This window comes from Idiotropiscis lumnitzeri, chromosome 15 (assembly GCF_059441095.1).
Source record: "Idiotropiscis lumnitzeri isolate Australia: NSW breed Sydney's pygmy pipehorse chromosome 15, RoL_Ilum_1.0, whole genome shotgun sequence".
Taxonomy (NCBI): domain Eukaryota; kingdom Metazoa; phylum Chordata; class Actinopteri; order Syngnathiformes; family Syngnathidae; genus Idiotropiscis; species Idiotropiscis lumnitzeri.
The window spans coordinates 10099091-10121397 of record NC_142405.1 but is presented as its reverse complement, the minus strand read 5'-3'; the positions used below and the strand labels follow the sequence as shown (position 1 = coordinate 10121397).

The following is a 22307-nucleotide window of genomic DNA, read 5'->3' as shown; positions in this document are numbered from 1 at the left end:
ATATTGTGCAGAGCGATTTTTGTTTTTCACTCTTTTTGCTAGCTTGTGGCTTTAATATTGGCGTAAAGCGGCCAAGACAATTAGCATCTTGAAAATAAAATATTTTTCAGCCTCAAATAATAAATAAACCGGAAGTACTGCAAGTATTTTCTTTCATCTGTGCAGTCCGGTGCAAAATGGCCGACGGACCGGTATTGGGCCGTGGCCCGGTGGTTGGGCACCACCACTTTATGCTATGTTGTACATTATTGGATTTTCTTTTCTTTTTGGCAAAACCAGCAAATACTAGGTACTGTTTCTAGTACCCCGTCAGCTGAAGTATGCTGTCTCGACATTTGTCTTACGCAATAACCCTCTCACCAGTATAACAGTATCCAGCATCAATGTGCAGCTTCGACGCAGTAAAACTCTTAACACAAGGTAATGATTTGAGAAAAGACATTTTGAAAAAGTACCATCTTAAGTTAAACTTCTGGTGTGGATTGGTATTGGTTTCGCCATTAAAGAAACAACCTTTTATCACGTATAAAGTTCGGTTGTGTTGGGTGTGAGAATTGTTTAAATGACAGTTAACTTGAAATCAGTTATAGTCGTCACTACTGTACAAAACGCAGTTTTTTGTTGTCAAGCCAAATAAAAAGAGATGATTTTGAGCTTTTTATACACAAAACATACAGAACCGTTAGCCAAAAAATACACTCTCCCATCCTTTGGTAGAAAGCCCTAACGTAAAACATGTCCTGTATGCTAAAGTTGCCTTTTACAACATCATATTCCACAGTGTCCACTCTGCTTTAGTGTTTTGTTTTGTTTTTTCACTGCCCTCAGTCTTCATTCCCCCCATTGTTGTTGTTGTTCCTTGAGCTGATACAATGTTTTGAAGTTAAAAGCCGACTTCCCCCAAAACAAGGCGAGTGGAGCTGAATTGCCTGTGCAGTAGAAAAAAATGTATCCCAACCACCCAAAAAAAAAAAAAAAATCCTCGAAAATATGTACGGTGTCTGGGAATTTGTTTACTTTTTGAACATTTAAGGTCAGATTTCAGTGATGTGGAATAAGAGGGTCCCTGCTGAAGTTCTCCGTATTAGTTCAGTCCATTGTTATGGGGTTGAAGTCAGGGCATTCCAGTTTTTCCATTCCAAACTCAGTTGACGAGGTTTGTCCATGTACACGATGTAGTACATAAAAGTTTATAGATCACAATCTCAGGACTGACCAGTTTGCAGTCCTAAAAAGACCGGTGCAGTCCGGTCCAAGTGCCACTGAGGTTAGCGCACCATCCCTTCACTGCTGCTCACGACAAAGGCGGGTTGCTTTTTAAAGACCTGCCTACGCCACTTATGTTATTCTGTCTGCATTTAAAGGGCTGAGCATGAGGACACAGGGTAGAATTTCAGGAACTTTGTCCAGCTTTTCACTGGACTGTGGAAATGCGGTTGTGACAAACTGACATGCAGGCAGTGGGAAATAACCAAGCTTTCTTCACGAATCCTCTTAAGTAAATGTGAGAATCTGATAAGATCTCCTCTGGTTCCAGCACACATACAGTATACATGAGAGTCATCATGGAACTTTTAAGCGCCAGGAAACTTGTCTAATGCCTCTAAAAATCAACCATTTCCAAGATTTAGAACTTTAGGAAGGAAAAAAAGAGGAACACACTCTTGCCATGCATCATTTTGTTCAAAGAGCAACCCAGGGAGAATCATTTTTAAATGAAGGGAAAATATCTTGAGTTTCAAACAATTACTTAGGTATTCAAAGCCGTGCTCCCGCTTTATCTCACACGTTCCGAGACTGATGTAAGGGAACACCAGCATGACGGAAGGAAAAAAAAAAAAACGATTCTGTTGAAAAATGAGGGGTGAATAAGAAAGCAGAAGAGATTTGGTGATTAAAAGGTCATTTTTACCACACACTTGGGTAAGTCACAAGTCACAATGACAAGTCGTGCAGAAAACACACGAGACTATATAGCCTCACATTGTTTCTCAGAGGACAAAGGGCAAAAGGTCATGCCTCAGACAAGCCATAAATCATCATCATCCATTATATTCCGCACCTGCTGGAGTGATGAAAGATGTCTGGAGGCACATCCAGACACGTGCTCTCACATCAGACAGACACACACACACACACACACACTCTCAGCTCCAACAATATTGCAACATCACGTCCAACGAATTCCTTACATGTCCATTGTCTCGTCGTGGGGCATGCTTTTGGGGCAAGTTTGTGACGCTTGCTGAGTTGTTAGTACAATCAAATGATATTTTTAAAATTCAAGGTTGAAATGTCAAAAGAAATGGCGATAATAAAAACGAGATGGTCACACAAATCATAGCTTCAGAGTTTAACACTTTCCAATTTTTATGGTTGATTCATGGTGGTCAACGCTGTTACTTGCAGTTGTTTTGACAGTTTGTGGGCCTCATTTCCTGTCATGCAGCAGTTCTGTGGAGTTTCTCCAAAAAAAGAAAAACAAAAAAAAAAAGGAAGGGGTGATAAAGGAGAGTCGTGTCTGTGAATCGAGTAGAAGACGCTAGAGAACAATTGACGAGAGAAAGCTTTACCCCACGTTGAGATTTTGTTTCAGTTCATCCATCATTCGGAATATAAAGAGGTTCTTCGGTTTACGACAAAGCTCCGTTCCAACCACGGCCACGTAACACAAATTTGCACAAATTTAACGCAGAGTGCGTGACAGGCAAAATGACAGTGAAGAAAGTTTTGTTTTTTTTTTGCAATCAAGGATGAGTCGGAGTCATCTGATTTTGAGCATCTGCTGATACTGAGTTCCGATCCGATACCTCGGCAAAGCAGTACAGCAGAAAGAGATCGTATCCAAATTCTCAATTTCCTAAGAATCAAAGTAACTCAACACAATTTATTTTTTATATAAACTTTCAAAGCAAGTAACCAAATTATTTTTGTGCTGTGATGTTTAGGCCCAGACCCTTTGTCTTATCTTAGTGCGTCAAGCTTGCTCTTTCGTTTTGGCGAGTCCACTTCCTGCGGCCTTCTGGTCGTCTGTTGCTTTTGATTATCAGACTGGACGATTTCTGGATGGCGCTCACACACACCTGCAGTTGATCAGCAATTACCTCCTGCGTGTAAGACCTTTTCTGATTTGCAAGCGGATGCCAGATTATTCACGAATTTCGAGTTGGATTTCAGCCATCACTTGCGCATACGTGTGCAATTTTGAACTTCTTCGGCGCCTAACCTTTGGTGTGTCATCCAGCCTCGCTACGCATTTCCTCCCCCAGACCACTTGCCCCACCAATGATCGATTGGGCCATTCCCTGACCTCACCGACAGCTCTCCAGCATTTAGCCAGACCCTCACTTTCTTGTTGCGAGCCACACTTGTCTCCTGACCTCGGCCAACAGACTCTCACTCTCATTAAACATCCTCTTAAACCTCAACCAACTGCCTCTCGTTCGCTTTACTTTTGTTCGCCATAACAGGTGCAGCCCAACATAAGAATGCAAACAAATTAGCATTAAATATCCCATCGTACGAAACAAGAGAGCAGATCCATTTAGGGCAGTAAGAAAATAAAGATCTTTATTTGTCAATGAATCAATTTCATGTGCAACATCGTCGAGGTAAAACCGGCGCTCGTAACTTATTTCAAAGCGGGAGCTTCACATAAAGTGAGAAATAAAAACAAATTAAAGTCCATTTCAGGGTAGAATATAGACAAACTATGAAATGAACAACAACAAGCTGAGAGTGTGAAACACTTAATAAACAGACATTACAAGTTGCTGTTGCACTGTCATCACTTTCCAAATGACTTCGTAAAATACTTCCAAACAGCAGACTGTCCTGAGATGTCCACGAGTTCAGTGGTCGCCAATCACCGTCCCGTGGAGGAAAAAAAGAAGAAAGAAAAAAAAACTTGCAGTACTTCCAATTGAATTATTATTCGAGGCTTGAAAAAATGTATACTTTTAGATGTGACTGGCGTCTCTCCTTTATGTCAGAATATTGACACATGTCGAGATGCTAATCGTCTCGGTCGCATTACGCTGGTATTAAACCCACAAGATAGCAAAATTAGTAAAAAGAAAAAACAGACGACGTACGAAGCCCACTCTGCACAATATGCGGCGGCACAACTTAAACTCACTCTAATTTGACTAACCTCAAATTATTTTTTTTTTATGACAATTTTTGCACAGAAAATACAAGAAATTACGCAAGGTGGAAACTGTTCAAAATGAGTCTGCTTACATCGCAAAACTTCAAGCGTATCTTCTGTATTGAAAAGCAATTTTGGAAACATATCGTCCAGCGTAGGAAAGCGAGCTCATTTGTCTTCATTTTCTTTTTAAACTTATGTCAATAGCTTCTTGCATTATCAGGAAGCGGTTTCATTTTCATGACAATTGGTTTTGGTAACTGTGTCTTTCTGCACAAACCAGTTTTCCGAAACGGTGCGCAACTGAAACAAGTCTAACAATGCTGCCATTCGAGGCGTTCAACAGGAACCAGTTTGACGACACGAGGAAACTCACCACACACACACACACACGCGCGCGAGACGAATAGCGACTGGCAACATTTTTAGTGTGAGAACATTTCACCCATCTCACGTCACCTTTTCCCTCTGTGATTCACTCCTCTGCAATTGCATAACACGAGGAGTCCACCCCAACTATTTTCAGCTCCAAATAGTGGCAAACCATGCCACACTGGCAACTTTGAGGCATTCTTGTTGGCCCTGCAGAGTACATCAATCTCTCTTTCCACTCTTGCGCGACAACGTGCCTAACAGGGAGTCAGCCAGGCGAGTAAAGTCTTCCACAGTGGCGTCACCGCTGCCGCTATAGTGAGAAGTCAAAACAGCGAGCAGAACGGAGCGGGGCTCAGGGCTTCTGCAAGCTTGCACTGCTACTGGCCGGGAATCAAGCTGAGTGGCTGCATGGCTCTTCCTCGCCCCTTGGCTCCCCCGTCCCCCTCTGATGTAATGGAGCCAGGGTGGCTCGCACAGAAGCTGAAGAGCACGCCATTACCCTGTCTGGAGCCAGTTCTGCGAAGTTGAGTTCAGGGTTCGAATAATGATTTCACAACTTCATCGAGAAACAAAAGTTACGTCACCCCACCCACCCCGACCCAACCCCCCCTTTTCCTACTGTCTACACAGCCAGCGAATGTGTTAGACTTTAAGAATCAGGACAGTTATGTCATAATCGGAGATGAAAGCTTCAGAAATCCTTTAAATGGAAAATGAATGAGGAAATAAATGGCACAGGAAAGCAACGCTAGGAGTACTTTTCCCTTTGCACCTTCCTGTCATTGTGTGACATGAGGTATTCGTCACCAGCAGTCAACGTGAATTAGAGTTTGATGTCTCACTGAGATACGCTATAGTGTGCAGGTGCGCGTCAGGAACAGCTTTTTCAGCCATGCGTGATGTGTCTTGCACGCAGCTACAAGACATGACATCATGCATGCACGCTAAATTTAACCGAGCAACAATGACATCATCCACTGGCAGGGGTTGCAAAAAGTGATATGACTTCCACCGCGCTTGCGTTCAAGTACACAATGTGCTGATTGCGCAGATGAGCATTAACGTTTGTTGATTTATTCATAAGTGACTCTAGTCATTTTCTAAAAATATTTTTCCGCCATATTACCCAGCCCTCCTAAGCATGTGATGTTTAAAAAGGTGTTTGCTGTATTTACTTATCACCTCACATAGCAGGTGTTGGTGTAGCCTTCATGATTTATGCAGTGCTCGCTCCAATAAGCTCTCAACATGGGCCCGGCGTGAGTCACTCTGAAATCACGATATCCGTTATAATAGTGATGCACTGTGAGAGGTGAGAGGGCACAACAAGATGCAAACACTTGCCGGTAATTAAGTGCGTATTTATTTTTGGAATCACCATTCTGTGTGCATAATGTCAGGGGGTTGATGTTTGTTTGATATTTGCCCTAATGTAATCTCTCGCTTTTCTTCACCGGTTGACAAAATCTATGCCAACATTTTTGTGAACGTTAAGACAGCACAGCACTATTAAGCATGCCAATGTTCAGGTAGTAAATAAAGGACCTGAATATGCATCAATCAAAAGCAGAAATTAATTTGTGCCGAGCGCAAAAAAAAAAAAAAAAAAAAAGTATTAGTGGTAGTGGGCAATTTGCCTTAACACTACATAATAAAATTGGTTAATAAAGAGGTTATAATAGTGGTTCACACAGCTGACGATCATGAAGCCACTGTGGGATGGGTTCCCACTCAAAATGGTTGTGTGAATAGTTTACAAGATATTTGGTGTCATCAGCTGGCGGCATGTCTAAAGTGGTAGACAGCCTTTCACCAACCCTGAACAGGACAAATGGCAACGGATTTAATGGATAGATGAATGTTTTAAATGTAATGTCCGATATGCTCTAAATTATTGAAGTAAGCGTGTAAGAGCAGAAAAGCACATTCTAGCAGACAGCTACAGTGTGACTCTTCATCTTCGTCAAGAGTGGTGAGCAATGTGCTTATTAGGGATTCTTGCACATCTGGGGCAAAAAAAAATAATAAATCCCTGGTCTTATAATCTAACGTTTGCCTCTGTGCGCAGGAATCATGCTGGTATATTTGTTCAACTTGAGCAGAGATGCCATTTGAAACGTGATCTGGTGTGAATATAAACAACTCTCGTCTGATCTCGTCTCCTTTGGCGACCGAAGGGGCTCAAACGTCGGGCCCAGACACAGACAAGACGTCTTCAGTCAGCTGTTGGCGTTTTTGCGGCTACTGTGCCAACAACACACACATGCACACTTTCCAGTAAGTAACACTGGAGACGTGAGAGACTCCGTCTGCTTGACGCAAGTCAGAGTTAATTGTATCAATCTCTGGCTATTCAGGTTGCAGGCGGAGCTGGCACACGCAAGCATTTATATCACGTTTCGCTCCTCCATTAAACTGGACAACCTGGACAAACAACTAATGAGAATAATGCTCAGAGATAATAATGAGATGTCTGTACAAACAAATGATGAATGAAATATGCCCGATATTGTAAAAAGGTTGTTATGGCGAACTATTGAATTTCAACTGATTATCTCGCCATCATCGATTCATGAACAAGAACCAGAGCTGGCCCCGTATATTCATTTATTACTACCATAAGTTTCTATGATGGCTTCATATTTAGGGTCTTTGTACTGTATTATTAAAGTCTTTTTTATTATTATTATTATTATTATTATTATTATTATTATCATTATTATTGCAGTATAAATTCTAACTGATTATTTAACATTTGACATTTTCTGGGCTTTATATTTGGTTCAAGACATTCCTCATGGAAGAATTTAACCTGACATGCAAAAAAAAGCACAGTAAAAATAATTTAAATAAATAAAATAAAAATAAATAAATAAATAAATAAATAATCAAGGAGGATTGATGAGTCTACGTGAATAAAACTCAAAATATTGACTATTATTAATTAGTGACTGAAAATGTAATGCTATTTTTCCCCACTAATTTTGTATTCAAGATTAATTTTTCAGGGTACTCAAAACCAATAAATAAATCAGCATTACAATAAACAATATCGACATTAGGCAAATGTTTTGTTTTTAACAGCTCAATTAAAATAAAGGCAAATGAACAAGGAATTAATATGATAGACGTCAATTACAGTTAACTTGATGAACACTCTGACTTGCAGTAGTTTAAGCCTTCACTACGACAACTTGACAAAATTCTACCAAGCATGTGTGGCGTGAACATAAGTCAGTAAATCATAAATCAGATTACAACAATAATGCAAACAAATCTGCGGCTGAATCACTTCAACTTTTTATGTTTCATGATACAATGATTAAGCGATGAAGTTATCTCAGCACTAAAATATCTATTTGAATTTGATTGTTCAGCCCGAACAGTCCACAATCAATCTGCAATAATGAATTAATGATATTGCTCCAATGTATCAATCTACAATCCCCACATGCTGTGACAAGGCAGATTTGTAAGCCACACAGCGTGCAAGGCAGCCTGCTGAGTAATATGACTGTAACGCTTCACTTTATTATGTCAGGGGAATATCAAGAGGGGGCGGGGGTCTACTGCTCTGCTCCCCAGCTCCCCTTCTCTGGTGACGTTTGGATAAGTGTCAGGATCCGGGAAGCACTTCCTCTCTAACGGCTTGGCCACTGGCTTCCGACCGCTACATCTGGCCACCTCTGGGCTGCTGCTGGCAGCATTCGATGGTAGAGCAAAGGCAGGAGGCTTTTGTCAGGCCCAGTCAGTCCATTAATTGATGGAACAATGTTTAAAGTTATGGGACTCTCTCAGCGTGAAGAAGGAAAATGTTTACAAATGGCGTGCAGTAACCGATAATTACCCTCCCCTTTTTATTATTCCACTCTTCTCGTCTTTTTCATCTGGGGCACGATGTCCTTGTTAAAGTCGAATGTGGAAATGTTTGCACGCCGATGACGGCTCGGTGCATTCATTGCACATGTATCCTGTCTCAACACCCGAATGATAAACCCAAATCACTCCCACACAGCTGTGACCGAGAGTGCATGAATGTACCAAGGACCGAGTGAAAACCACATCAAAACTGCCTTGATCAGCGGGTCATGTGCTCGCACTACGCCACACTATTGGGGTTTCATCCTACGACCAAAGCTGCATGGAAACATCTTCGCCTTGTTTACACAGTGTGAAACGCAAACGCCTGCCATCTTGTTATTGCAAGCCGCCTGTCTTCTTGCATTGTAGTCATCTTATAGGACAACCTACGTTGATATTCTTGTAACAGTTTAAGACATTTGTGCCAGGGGTAGATTGGAGGGGAAGCGCTTTGGACGTGGTCAGAGGAGCGGAGAAGCTTAGAAACGGAAAAGAACAGGAGTGACTCAGAGAGGAAGAGGTGGGAATGCGAGTGGAGAATACGAGGGAATCCCACTGAGATTCTAGCACTGCACGCTGATCCACACCACACCAAAGAATTCCGATGAGCAAACCATATGCCGAACAAGTCATGTGGTGACTCTCAACTAGGAAGAGGGAAAACATAGAAGAGGAGGAATGATAAACCAAAAATATTATGCCTGTTCCGCATTACTTAAAAAACTTCAATCATCTCTTAATCGGAAATTCAAAATGGTAGCAGCATGCTTACGTGATTTCTTTAAGACGGTTATGTGAGAGGGAAGAAAAAAAATAAATCAATCCATTCAGTTTCTACTGCCTAATCTGTCAAGAAGTAGTGTGCATCTCCACAATAAAAGATGATTCGGTAACAAATCTCAATACATGGTCGGTGGGCGATGCAATTCGATGGTTCAATTTTACAGTGGAACAATTCGATCCAATTCAGTAAGATGACAATTTGATTGAGTTCAAATCAGTTTCTGTTCCACCAACTGTCCTGGTTTGCGGTGAGCTGGCGCCTGGTTGCCAGCAATCAACATACTTAACACACACAGAGTAACATACAAGTAACGGTACAATAAAGTGTATATAAAAAGTCTACACACCCCGGTTGAAAACAGGTTTTTGTCATATATTACTCTGAGACAACTGAAGGTTTTATCATAACGCGGACTGCTAGTTCAAATGTTCAAGAATCATTCCACTTAGTCTAAAAAGTCCCAGTTCCAACGGAAGAAAAAACAAACGCATAATGCAACCACCACCATGCCTCACTGTATGCGTCGTGTTCTTTTGGTGGAGTGTTATGTTACGCCAAATATACCTTTTGGCTTCATGACCAAAAACTTCAACCATGGCTTCATTCGACCATGATGACGTTTCCCAAACACGTGGGCAAAGAGCTCAAACTATCACACAATGAAGATTTCGTTGTTGCTTGATAATTACTATTTCATGCGTTGCAAAACATACATACTACATGAACACTTCTGGTTCATTGTTTCAAAATCATCAGTAAAAATCGTTTCATGAAGATTGATAACATTTGACTCAGGTATTCTCTTTTAATCCGTTATTTAATTTCCGAGCGACCAGCTGTACAATGTACCGGCAGCCTGTCTTTGTGAGTTCAAGGGCCAATTCTCGCCTCAGTTGTTAATCTTATAGCAGCTTGCCTGACATATTTCCTAACCTTAATAGTTGACAAACATCTGAGACATCTGCTTTCCGAACGGACATGTCAGGTGTGGTTGTCAACAAGGAAGGACGCCTCCAGCACAAACAACTACGGGCCTGTTTGGAAGCAGCACGGCATCCATCACAAGGAGGCTGGAAACAAATTCAGGTTTGTGTGAGTAATCAACCTGCTCCAGTGACACTCTTCGGGCCCGTGACTTCATGTGAAGCGTCGCGCAAGTGTGAGCCAGCTTGTATATACACAGCTGTGCAGCGCTAAACAAAGACACGCATAATGACAATGTGCGGTGAACGATTGGGTTTTAGCACCAGACTGTCCTTCCTATTGCGTTTCCTTTGCTACGTTGCTTTTTCTCCAGAGGCATCACACCGGTGGGATGACACGGCACGTGAAAGACTAAGTTGTCAAAGGAGAAAAGACTTATTTTGAAGAGGTGGTGAGTTCCTATTGTTACGCAGCGTGGCGGGGTGTTCAGTGTCACTCGGCGTAAAGTGGAGGAGGAGGAGGAGGAGAGCCGGTCAATGAGGTCCGGCTCTCTCCATTTTCCACAGCGGGCTCACATTCCTGGCATTCCAGGAGACCACTGTAGTCTCCAACCACGGTGACAAAATAATTCACAGTCTGATGGACTCCAAGGATTTGTAAAATGGCTCTTGCGTGATAAAATATTGTACTGAAGTGCCCGAAAATGTCTTTTTTTTTTTGCATCTACAACCAGAAATATGTTAAATAAAAATTATAGTTTAGTCACCAAAAGGGCATTTTCACATGAACGGGATCCCACGCAAAAATCCGCAAATTTTTTGTTGTCAAATGCCCAGTACGGAATGAATGCTGCTATTTTATCGGGAAAAAGAACGCATGATATCAGAAAAGAATCGAGTGGATCTCCTAAAACCACAAAGCAACAAGCATAAGTTTTAACTGAATCACATTTTCTTCGGCTTGCTTGATTCCCTTGATCAACTATGGAGGAAAACTGACAATCACTTAATTTATTATGTTATTATTTTTTTCCAGGATGGGGAAATTTCTCTAAGAAATGTTCTGAACTGTTGTTTCAATGCCTTCTACATCGATGCATCTCAGTTGACCACTCTGATGTGACAGGTGGAAGCGAAAACAACAGCATCGGTGCTGGTTGCAGTCGAATACTGGAGCGCGCTGCATTTTGCTTCAAGCCAAGGTGAATTCACATTCAATTCCACGTCATATCACCCACTTCTTGTCGCAAGCGTTCCAGAAAGTTCAAGAAATGCTTTAATTGGAATATTAGTTAATAATCTGTGCATTCTGATGACGTTAAGATGGCTTCATATTGAGAGTGTATAACTCTCGTATACACCAATTACACCATCTGTTTAAACATTTTTCTCCCAGATTTGCAAGAGGCCTGATTCCGACCTCCGATTCTTTGCTTTTTAATTTTTTTAATTTTTAAGCAACCAGATTGTGCCACTTACACCATGCAGCGTAAATCTGAAAGTAAATATAATATAGCAGGTTTTTTTTTGTGGCGACAGCTCCACCCTGGAATAGATTATTTTGACATTACCTTCCTTACTGGGAGGTTTTACTGTATCAACACAACAAGGCGTTGAGTCCAAACTACATATCACGTTACAAATATTTGGTACCGCTCTCATTATGTGTGTGTGATTTATGACAACTGTAAACATCTGTGAAAGCTTGCAGTTAACTTGGCAATCAAACGCGTGCAGGTCATTAATCCTTCTCATTAAGACCAGCCCTTGTTGTCTCCACTTACGCCTATCAGAAAACACTATCGCTTAAATATTTCACTTGGCACTTCCACACATATACACACAGTTCCCAGGGAATGCGATACAGGTCAGGTCCTGGAAGTAGATCAAAAAAGGCCAAGCCGTCGGCCCCTTCCCGCAGTCAAAACACTGAGCTCTCATGTAAACCTTGTTGCTGTTTGTGTTTAAAAGGCACAAAGCAAACATCTTACAGGGAATGTGCAGGAGGAGGCGCAACGACATTATTGGCAGGCTAAAACGTCTCGACGTTTTGATATTTGGTGAGGTGTTCAACACATCGCATTCAAAAGAGGAAAACAACTATGTCCTAATGCAACGATGGAACAGCGCATAAACAGAATTTGTGTGACAATTACAAGGACGTTTGTTTTATAGTTATGGTCAAGGACAGTTTGTCATACAAATATTTACAGCAGTTATGACGTCACTACAGCGTTGGCATAGGATAGTGAGTATGGCGCATTCCAACAACAAATTCAGGTTGCTAAACCATCGCAGGAAATTATTTTTGACGGGCATGCTTCAAAAACATTACAGTGGCCGACGCTAAGAGTAGCCCGTTGACCCGATAGCACCACGTTCACTGATGCTGGCCCAACAGGGCCACCAGTACAAATTTTACAAATAAATGTGATGTCATCAACACATTCTTGCTTGTTTAATATCTCTTGTTCAATATTTACAATTGTTTCCAGTTCAGTTGATCAATCACCTTTTTTCTTTTTAACCCTGTGGTGCACATTTGATCGCCCCCATTCAATGAATAATTATCTGCTACATAATTGCGTGCATTTTGGCCACTCAGTGCTAATGCTTCACTTTTTATCCACAGGTAGACATACATATATAATTATAAATTAAAAAACATATTTTTATCGACAGGGCCACCTCCTAAAAAGGCTTAATGTCAGACTCTGTATAACTCTGTACTGTACAAGTCTCCACTTGGAGAATAATAGTTTAGTGACAGGATGTAAAACTACCACTCAAGCTATACAATCCATAAACAAACACAGTGCAGCTCAGCCTCTGGCTAGCGGACACCAGGGCTCCAGATATGCTTTTGGCAGTACATAACATTATTTAAATCACAGTGCCGACTGAAAAAGCGGAGGTGATGCAAGCACAATTTCCAGTACCATTTTTTAATCAGCTGCCCACATAACAAATGACACTGCTGCTTTTTTAAAACAGACTTCTGTTTAACAACATGATTAAAAAAAATGTTGGTTGAATGTGTTCGAGTTCATTCTCAGTTACTCAAGGTGTTCTGAAATGCATTTTGAACAAGTAAAAAATTAAGAATATGGTAGTTTTGTTTTAAAAATTAAATTCCTTTCCAAGGCTATTTTTGCACTATGTATTCCTAATCTAATCTTAACTTCTTCTACATAATCGGTTTGCAACAATGCAGCATTAGGTTAATATGGGTCAGAGAGTAAGAACAATTGTAATTCAAGTGATTGCAATATTTTAGCGTTTTAAAAATTTATGAGAATTTGGAATTTTGGCATTTTAGCAAGAAAGGTGAAGTCGTACATGATTTGCCTTCGCGGGCCGCATAAAATGATGTGGAGGGCCGGATCGAGCCCCCGGGCCTTGAGTTTGACACCTGTGCTGTAAAGACTTGATTATTGCAGAGCCGGTGTCGGTACGATGGGCTAACTAGCGAGCTAACGCCGGCTAGTTAACTTTAAATGAGCTCGTCTGACAGCACAACTGTGACTCGACTGGCCTGGCCGCACTCGAAAATGTATCAAGTAAATGTGTTAATTCAAACTTATGTTGTCACACACGCACGGCTCACAAATTAACTACTTGGTTAATAGAGTGACAACACAAATACATAATAGCAAGCTACTTCTGATCCGGAGGGACCCGACTTACGGCTGGTTAAGTGGCGACAATCACAATTACCATTAACAATTATCAACACTTTCAACCAAATGTAGTGACATACAAAGCGGGTGCACAAATGTCAGGAGAGTGGGGAAATTAGCGTGTTTTAAAATGTATAGTAGCGGTTAAAAGGGCAAACGTGGAAATGAAGGAAGAGAGAAGCGGCGATGAGCCAACTCCGTGGCCCATGGGAACTGTTCCTCCGGTCCAGGAAATACACTGAGCCCTGCAAGCTAATGTGCGACCGAATAGAAGCATTACTTTAGGGGGGCTTAAAACAACATGGCTAGCTACCTGTTAATCGCAGCTTCACGGGTCCATTCCGCCGAACTCCTTGGTTAGACATCACCTCTTTGTTCCAGCCTTCACGGCGCTCACAAAAGGAGTCGTTAGGTGGGGGGGAAAGAACAAGATTTATCAGTCTCTCCGCCAGTTTTAGACAATAATGGAGTCAAGGCATTGTGGCCCGGATGTGGACAGAAATGCCATTGCAAAAAAAATGTCAAAGAAAAATAAATGGATTTAAAAATTCGTGAATGGAGCGCTGTTTAATTTAAAGAGATGTTCTATTCTTGAGGCGGTGTTACATCCTGGGAGCCGTCCTCTCCTCTGGCGGGGACTTGGAAGTGTGGAGTCCTCCGGCGTGTTTCCCACTTGAGGAGGCTGCCCCTGCCTCTCGCTCTGCTTGGGCTGCAGGGAACTGACCAGTGACGACAACACTCCAAACATTTCCCCCTCACATGTGGCACAACACTTCCAAGCTTCTCGCGCGCGTAACCCCCCAGCGTGTCCTCAAGGTTGGTGATTCCCGATTTACTGTCGCTTTAAGAGCACACGTAACCTCCACGCCCCCTTTTGTTTAGAAAGCGTTACAATTTGGAATGCGTCTTTGCATCTTATCAATTACGAATTAATATTTACACGTTTTCTCTGTTGGTGAAGCTATCTTGCTCCACTAACCCCATAACTATTGGTACCTCTGGTTATTTTGTTCTTTTACTACTAATAATTTTAGTTTTGGCCAAAATAATACAGGACCATTTTAAAGATAGAAAGACAACCTTTAAAGTGCATTTATTCCTACATTAAAAAAAATCTACATCAAGTTATGCGTCACAACTGTTAGTACCCCTTTTTGCCAACAAAACGGCGTCCAATGCATGTCCCACAAGGAGAGCGCCCTCCACAGGTTTCAATGGGGTTGAAGTCTGGGGGCAGATATGAGGGAGAAGCATGATGCGGCCTTGATGAACCATTCCTACAAATTTTAGTCTGAGAGTATGCTCCTGCAATAAAAAATATTTTAAGGCTATCAACAGTTTAACCGGGGGTGCAGATATTACAGAGAGACACTGTACACCTTAAATTCTTTCTGGAAATACGTGAGCAGAGAATGCGTGGTCTCGTACTAGGGAGACCATGAGAGAGCAGCATAGAAAGAAATGATCTAATTTTACTTAATTGAAATGGATTCAGCCAAGAAACCACCACACCAAAGGAAAAACAACCAATCCAAAACAGAGGTTACATCTGAAAAGGAGCCAATAGTTGGTTGTGTATTTGCAGGCACACCAACACTCCCTCGGAATAAAAAAAAAAAAATCTTACACATTCAGTGTCGTAGTAACAAACCATTAGGAGTACTTTTCTGGGGTAACATGCATAAAGGTCAGCGCAAGGATGCTTATAATTAGAAACATAAATCTGCACTATCCAAATGGACATGGATGCAGGCCTGCAACAGACAGACACCCCATTTAAAACAATGTTGGTACTGTAGAGTAATTGCTGCAAAACGACACTTTCTCTGCACTGAGATGCCACCAAAGAAATGCTCTAATTGCTTCGGTCTCAGCACAGAAACCATCATTTGGTGACTACTTGAACAGTTTTATCTATTCTGATCAAATGTCATAAATACAGGGAAATATTTAAAATTTATATTGATTCATCTTGGTGCTTTAGCAGAAATGTATTTTTTTTTTTTTTTAAGTCATTCTACTTCTCAACTAATGCAACAGAATTGACACCCCTGAAATCATCTACTGTCACGTCAGAGATTTCTTTGCCATTGACATTCGGTCGTTCATTTCGCATTGATAATTATTGCAATTCTGACATTCAGTGACATGAAACTGCAAAGCATTACTTTGACATTGTAGCTCTTTGTATTTAAAAATTCACCAACTACATCTGAATGTCAATTAAAACTGAGCTTTATGAAAGCAAATTAAATCAACTGCATTATTAGATATCAAATCGGCACTAAATGTAATCATGCATTTATGTTGTGCACAAGCTCCTGCCCAGGTATTGTGAGCATATTTCGCAAATTTAAGTAAGAAACAAGATTACAAGGAGCTAGCCTATAAGTTTATCTTCAAATTCTCAATAGCAGTTTCAACAAATAAAACATCCCCCCCACACAACGTCCATCAGCTTTATTTACACAAGTGGCTCATCAAGTGTTTGAAACAGTATGTACACTACATACAACAGACCATAGAAGAGAACATTGACATGAGCAAGGACAAACCGAAGCAGTGAGGAGGCAGTCATGCCAAAAGTTAGAAATTGAAAGTGCTTGGGTTTTCACTGATTTGGAATTCATAACCATCGGCTGTTGCTTCAGGGACAACACACTGCAACTCCTCATCCTAGGAATTGAAAACGGAGGCAAAAAAGTGAGAACATTGAAGAAAAGAAGACCACCCCCCCCACCCCCCAAAAAAAGGCCATTACCTCTTCAGAAAAGTACTTCTCAATCAAGTTGAGACTCGCTTTGTAGATCATCTCATTCTCATGAGACTGTAGAGATTCAATCCGATCGAGCCCACCACATTCTTCAATCATCAGGGCCAACTTCTGTGACTCACCAATTTTATCACCAGCCTAAAAAAAAAAAAAAAAGGGTAGGTGACAATAAGACATCACAACTTCAGCAATTCATTTTTCTGTCTCGCAAAGGTAATTAAAAAAAAAAAAAAAAAAAAGTATAGCACCAACCAAAAATATGTTTGTGATGGCATCCAAGATGACAAGAACAGTTTTGCTGTCCTTTGAGGACAGAAGATTGAGTAGCGGCTCCAGCACATTGCACTGAACCAGGTACACAACTTGCTCAACAGTGCCCCCGCTGGTGAAATTTGTCACAGCCCATACAGCCTCCTTCTGGGTTTTGTAGTCACCCTTGTAAAAAAAGGACAGAGAACCCATTGAGTGAGTAATAAAAAGGCACATCCTGGGCTAGATATTTGAAAATGAGAGATAAGTCAAGCATACCATGACAAGCACATTGACCAAATGTGGAATAAGGCCAGCGTTGATTACTTCCTGGATCTGGGTGTCCTTTCCCGCCGTGATGTTGGACAAAGCCCAGGCGGCCTCCTTCTGAATGTTGGCCTTGCTGTGGCACAGTAATGGGGCAACCATGCTCAGGGCCCCGGCATCGAGCACTGCCTGAGTCTGCTCATCTGTGCCAGTCACGATGTTACCGATGGCACGAAGGGAAGGGGTCTGCGGGTGCACAAAAGGAGTCATTTTAAAATTTGCCTTCAAAAGAGTCACAGCAGCGGGCCACATTGAAAGAAGGAAACAAATAAAACAATACTAATAAAAGAATGAACCTAAAATGTGCTACCATTTAACGGGCAACATAATTTTCCTTTTCTCTTGAATTTAATTGCTCACCGTTCCCCAACAAGGAGCCTAATGGCATATTTCTCTAAGGGAAAGAGGGGAAAAATAAAATAAAGCCCGCTTTACATCTTACTGTATGTGGCGACAGGTTTGCAAATTAGGTCATTAGGCTGTCAAAACTTAGGGGAGGAGCAATGAATACCTTTCTTCCATTTCTAAAATATAGTCTTTTTGATGCAGGATTTTCTGCAACGATGGAGACCTAAACAATTACGGTGTAACCTAAATTTCAGGTTGCATTGTGACCGTCTTTGAGAGAATCGCACACAGCACCTACATTCAGCATAATGGTTAGTTGGATTTTGTTATAACCACTGTGCTTTTATTCTGGTCCATCAAAATATGACATGAAATGGAGTTTCTTCCAAAAACGGCCGGGGGTTGCCGTTTTGCAATACTCACCAACACGGGCAGTTCTGTGCTGCCAAGCAGTTTGACCAGGCGAGGCACCAGACCTGCCTGCACCACCACTTCGATGCGATCATTAGAACCGTCAGTCAGGTATGAAACCCCCCAGCAGGCGTCGGCCAACACCTCTTTGTCATCGTGGTGAAGGAGGAGTGTTAGAGCGGGTAAGAGCTGCTCAATGGCACTCAGAGGAGGTGAGGGATTCTTGTTGCGGCAGAGGTTGGACACTGTCCAGGTCACATTTCGCAGGTAACCAGGCTGAGAAAAATTAATACATTCTATTAGAGTTCATTTTAAAGTTGGGTTGCCCCCTCGTGGTCAAAAATGAGACTGAAATAAAAATCTGTGTTATCATTTGTACTTGAGTATTTTCAGTTAGCAATTAAAAAAATGTGCCGATTGTTTTGATTTATTTTATATAACACAAAAAAATGAATTTTTCGTCAGATGTAAAGCATTAACAGATTGTATCAAAGCTTCAAACTAATTTATATATGACAATGTGGGCTGATAGACAGATTCAATGGAACATCATTCGGTGCGTCGTAGCAAGTTTGTATGGATGACATTTTTAGGCGATAAATAAAAAAAATACAAATAGCAAGAATGGCATTATCTGAGTGTGCTTCCGGCGTCCATAAATTCTTGCAGAACGGCACAAACTAGATTGTAACCTTGAAATGTCTTGTGTGGACACCATTGTAAAACAAGGACCCTAGTAACAATTTAACCGCTTTGAGAACTCAAAGAGAGGAGCCTAACAGGCACATTTCAAAGCAGATACGTACACTTAATACAGAGAGGTCCGGCACTGTGAGCAGACTGAGCAGGGCGGCTACAGCTCCATGCTTGATCACCTTGTCCCTCAGAGCCGAACCATCACCTAAACAACAGAATATGGAAGCAATCACGCTGCACTACCAAATCAATTGATATTGTCTCATGTTGAACATTAAGTGTTAATACCAGCAATGTTTCCAAGAGCCCAGACAGCTTGCTCGCTGATGTGCTGGTGGGGGGATGTGACCAACCCAAGAAAAGCAGGAATGGCCCCACCCTGCACCACAGCAGCCGTCTGCTCAGACGTCCCAGAGGCAATGTTGGTCAATGCCCAAGATGCTTCAAACTGGATGGGAGGGCAGTCAGACAGTCCCAAGAAGGCCACAAATTTGGGGATCAGACCAGCACTGATGATTTGGTCAATTGGGGGATGCCTCTCCCGGGACAGCAGTTTCCTGCAATCAGAATAAACAGCATGTTGATTTCATTTTATTTGTTCATCTAGTTAAGGCAGTTGAGAACAGATCATCTTTTGCAGTGACCACCTGGATGCAGACAGCAGAGTAAAACAAGGCAAAATCAAAACATATGCAATACAAAACAAAACCAATTTAAACACAACACTAACCTTGCTGCCTGTGTTGCCTGCAGCTGAGACTCCACGTTACCAGTGTTTACTCCGGTTAGAATCTCATCAACTGTCCACTGGCTGGAAGTCTTCATTGACAACAATATACAGACAAATTTTAACATCTGAGACCATACAGTGTCTGCATAGTGTCATAACACCATCCTAGTCCTGTAAAAAGCTTCTTAAGTCATGCTACTCCGTAATACAGCTAAAATTAGGTCTATGCTATCATATAAAGAACCCCCCCCACCCCCAAATCTTTGAATAAAATGCTCATCACCTTCAAAGCCCTCCACGGGATGACACCAGAATTAGGGCTGGGCGATATGACCTAAAATCAACATCGCGGCAAATTGGGCAATTTTACCTCGATAACGATAAATGCACGATAAATTCCCCCTGAGGACCAAAATCAAAATAAATGCAGGAAATGCATATTAACTGTTTTTTATTGACCAACACATTACTTTCAGTGAAACATAAAAGTACAAAAACCATTTGTATAAACATTCCAAATGGCTTGCTTTGCATGATTTGAACAATGTCACAAACAGGACAAAAAGGGTACCTCTCACAAAATCTTTTTCTGCAAATAGATTGTGCCGAGATGCTGTAATGCCATTTGCAAAGGCCTAGATTTGTGTAAAGGTATCTTGTAAACAATATAAATAATGCCATGTGCAAAGGAGCTAGTCACCTGTAAACAAAATGCTAAATAGAATGAAAAAAAATGTCAATGGAATGCCAGTGCCAAATAAGTGTGCTTCATCAGGAAAATGCGGTCTCGAGTACGCTGGTGCGCGGTCGCCAATTGTCGTCTATGTACTGCACATTCAGGCTCAAACAGGCATGTTGCGACCCGACCACAAGTCGGATGTGGATGCAAAATGCTTGACATGTCTCCGCTCCCGTCCCAATGTTGTCCATATCGGGAAGTACGGTTTGCAAAAAATATTTTTGTACCTCTTGTCGGCTACGTTCATGAGGCGTTTCAATCCTGTGCGCGCCACTGTAACTAGAGGAGCTATATCTTTAGAGCTATCGCGTCCACCTCTGAGACGTTCGCTCGTATGGTGTCGCCTCCGCTATGGACTGTTGTCACTTGTCCAAACTTGCTCCTCACTTTGAACTTTTAATACAAGCTCCAAGTCAACAGCAAGGTTGTGTTGTGGGTGGTGAAAAAGAATGTTGGACGCGCTGTTTTGGTGCTTACGATGCACTTTGCAGTTCATGTTCTTTTGCTTAAACATCGTCTTTATGGAACCCAAAACATTTCCAAACGACAGATGTCGAATTTCTTTTCGGGAAAAGCGCGACAGGAACAATTTCAACTAACGTTACTTCGTCTTCAGCCGTGTCAGCCGCTTCTGAATTTGAATCGCCGGCTACGAACGCGTCTTGTTTACATTCTTGTTCTGTAGGGTGGAGTCACGTGACGACACGCGCTGTAGCCGTCTTAAAGGGGCAGAAAATACTTTTTTCTTTTTAGACACCGAATTTACAGACATGGGCAAAATTATGTCGGTCATTGTAACACATTTCGGTAACGGCAAATTTTCTGTTTATCGCCCAGCCCTAACCAGAATATAGAGGTGAGCTTTTCAAGCCTTATAGACAACTGAGATTGTCTAATCAAGCTTATGGCTGTTCCAACTCAAAGTTAAAAATTAAGGGTAATCGAGCCTTTTCGGTTCAGGGCTCCAAGACTCTGGAAGAGCATAAATATTAGAAATGCAGAGCATTTAACGTCTTTGAAGACACATTTTTTTTTAGGCATGTGTTCAAATAATTTTATTGTATTAGTGGATTTATATGCAAGTTATTTTTTTTGTAAATTATCCTAATTGTTCTTATTTTGATGTTTAATTGGGAGGCAAGTTTAATTATTTTTAAAAAAAAAAACATTACAGTATGTTCTTTATCAAGTCTTTGATGCTTCCTATGATTTCACAACTGTATCAATCATTTTACTTCTGAAGTAACCTCTAAAAGACATGACATCGATTGTACTTTTTGCTGACTCCGCATAACCAGGACTGTTACATAGTTGTTAATCGTATGTGACGATTAGCGGTTATTAAAACGTGGCAATAACTGCGTTGGCGAAGCAAATTATTGTCGACTATACGTTGAAAAGGGTGGCACTGGCACGTCTAAAAGAGACAATTTGCTTACCTGGCCGTTTTGATTTTTCTCTTGAAGAGGAGAGGTGACCTCTTCGGGAAATGCAGCCACGTTCCTTCTTTTGAACATCTGATCATCTTTCTTGGCCTTGCGGAACTCGACGCTCACCTCCACTCTCCTGCGTCGAAGCTCCTGTGTGCGATTTATACACAAACCCCCAAAAAATGTCGCCAATGTGCAAATGAGCACTAGTCTTCATTTTAAACACGCTTACTTACATTGGCATCCTTGCCTTTGTTTTTGAACTTGTTCATTCGGGCGATGTTCTCGGACATTTTACACAATGTCAATGAAGCTCGACAACAGTGAGGAAAAAGTTGTTTTTTTTGAAGAGGAGTTCCTGTCGTACAATAATCAATGTTAACCAACTTCCACTCGGCAACGCCTCGTGACACTTTAGCATGACGACAGAATACGTATTAAGCATAACATTTAACCGATTAAACAATATTACCAACAGTTAACATGTTGTAAAGGTAAATATTTTTAAAAGTAGAGGAAAATGAAACAGACTATATTCGTAATCACCCCCAAAAAATGTCGCGAAAACTGAGGACTAGCTTACCTACTTCGGAAAAACTTCTAACTGTGCGTCTTTTTCCGCACAGACCTTTAAATTCCTGGAACAAAGAGTTCTGATTGGACAGTTTGAGCACAAGCATCCAGCCGCCTCCCATCATTGGACTGTTTGAAAAGAAACACTCGGCGCACCGGAAGTGTTGTCACACTAACATTATCGCGAGACTTATGAACGTGGCCATCTATCGGCTATATTTTGCCTATGGCCATAGCGTTATGGAAGTTTACATTTTT

General features: G+C 41.4%; 2 protein-coding genes across 3 annotated transcripts in view; both read right to left on the bottom strand.

Annotated features, from left to right (window-relative positions):
• smurf2 (SMAD specific E3 ubiquitin protein ligase 2) overlaps nt 1–14590 on the bottom strand; it is a 43065-nt gene extending 28475 nt beyond the window's left edge. Inside the window, exon 1 of the mRNA XM_088316907.1 lies at nt 14087–14590. Within this exon, the coding sequence (XP_088173033.1) occupies nt 14087–14138 (52 nt within the window). The 5' untranslated portion in view covers nt 14139–14590. The remainder of the gene's footprint in view (nt 1–14086) is intronic.
• A 1628-nt stretch (nt 14591–16218) lies between these two features.
• On the bottom strand, nt 16219–22197 carry kpna2 (karyopherin alpha 2 (RAG cohort 1, importin alpha 1)). Of its 2 annotated transcripts, none has more exons than XM_088317358.1 (11): nt 22060–22197; nt 21713–21834; nt 21486–21626; nt 19308–19396; nt 18866–19134; nt 18688–18782; nt 17894–18157; nt 17075–17308; nt 16799–16981; nt 16535–16684; nt 16219–16449 (listed from the first exon to the last, which is right to left on the bottom strand). In XM_088317358.1, exons 1-11 carry the CDS (start codon nt 22172–22174, stop codon nt 16360–16362), a joined length of 1752 nt encoding a protein of 583 aa, XP_088173484.1. In that variant the 5' UTR covers nt 22175–22197; the 3' UTR covers nt 16219–16359. The 2 variants fall into 2 exon arrangements, with proteins under 2 accessions (XP_088173484.1, XP_088173485.1); XM_088317359.1 differs by having other exon boundaries at nt 22064–22175.
• Nucleotides 22198–22307: the final 110 nt, after the last annotated feature.

Excerpts from the sequence above, each read along its gene's own strand:
- kpna2 (XM_088317358.1), bottom strand. The coding sequence starts at position 22,174 with ATGATGGGAGGCGGCTGGATGCTTGTGCTCAAACTGTCCAATCAGAAC. Across the intron at positions 18,783-18,865 it reads GGCTCTTGGAAACATTGCTG|GTGATGGTTCGGCTCTGAGG; the intron begins GTATTAACACTT and ends TCTGTTGTTTAG. Across the intron at positions 17,309-17,893 it reads GCACAGAACTGCCCGTGTTG|ACCCCTTCCCTTCGTGCCAT; the intron begins GTGAGTATTGCA and ends GTGCACCCGCAG.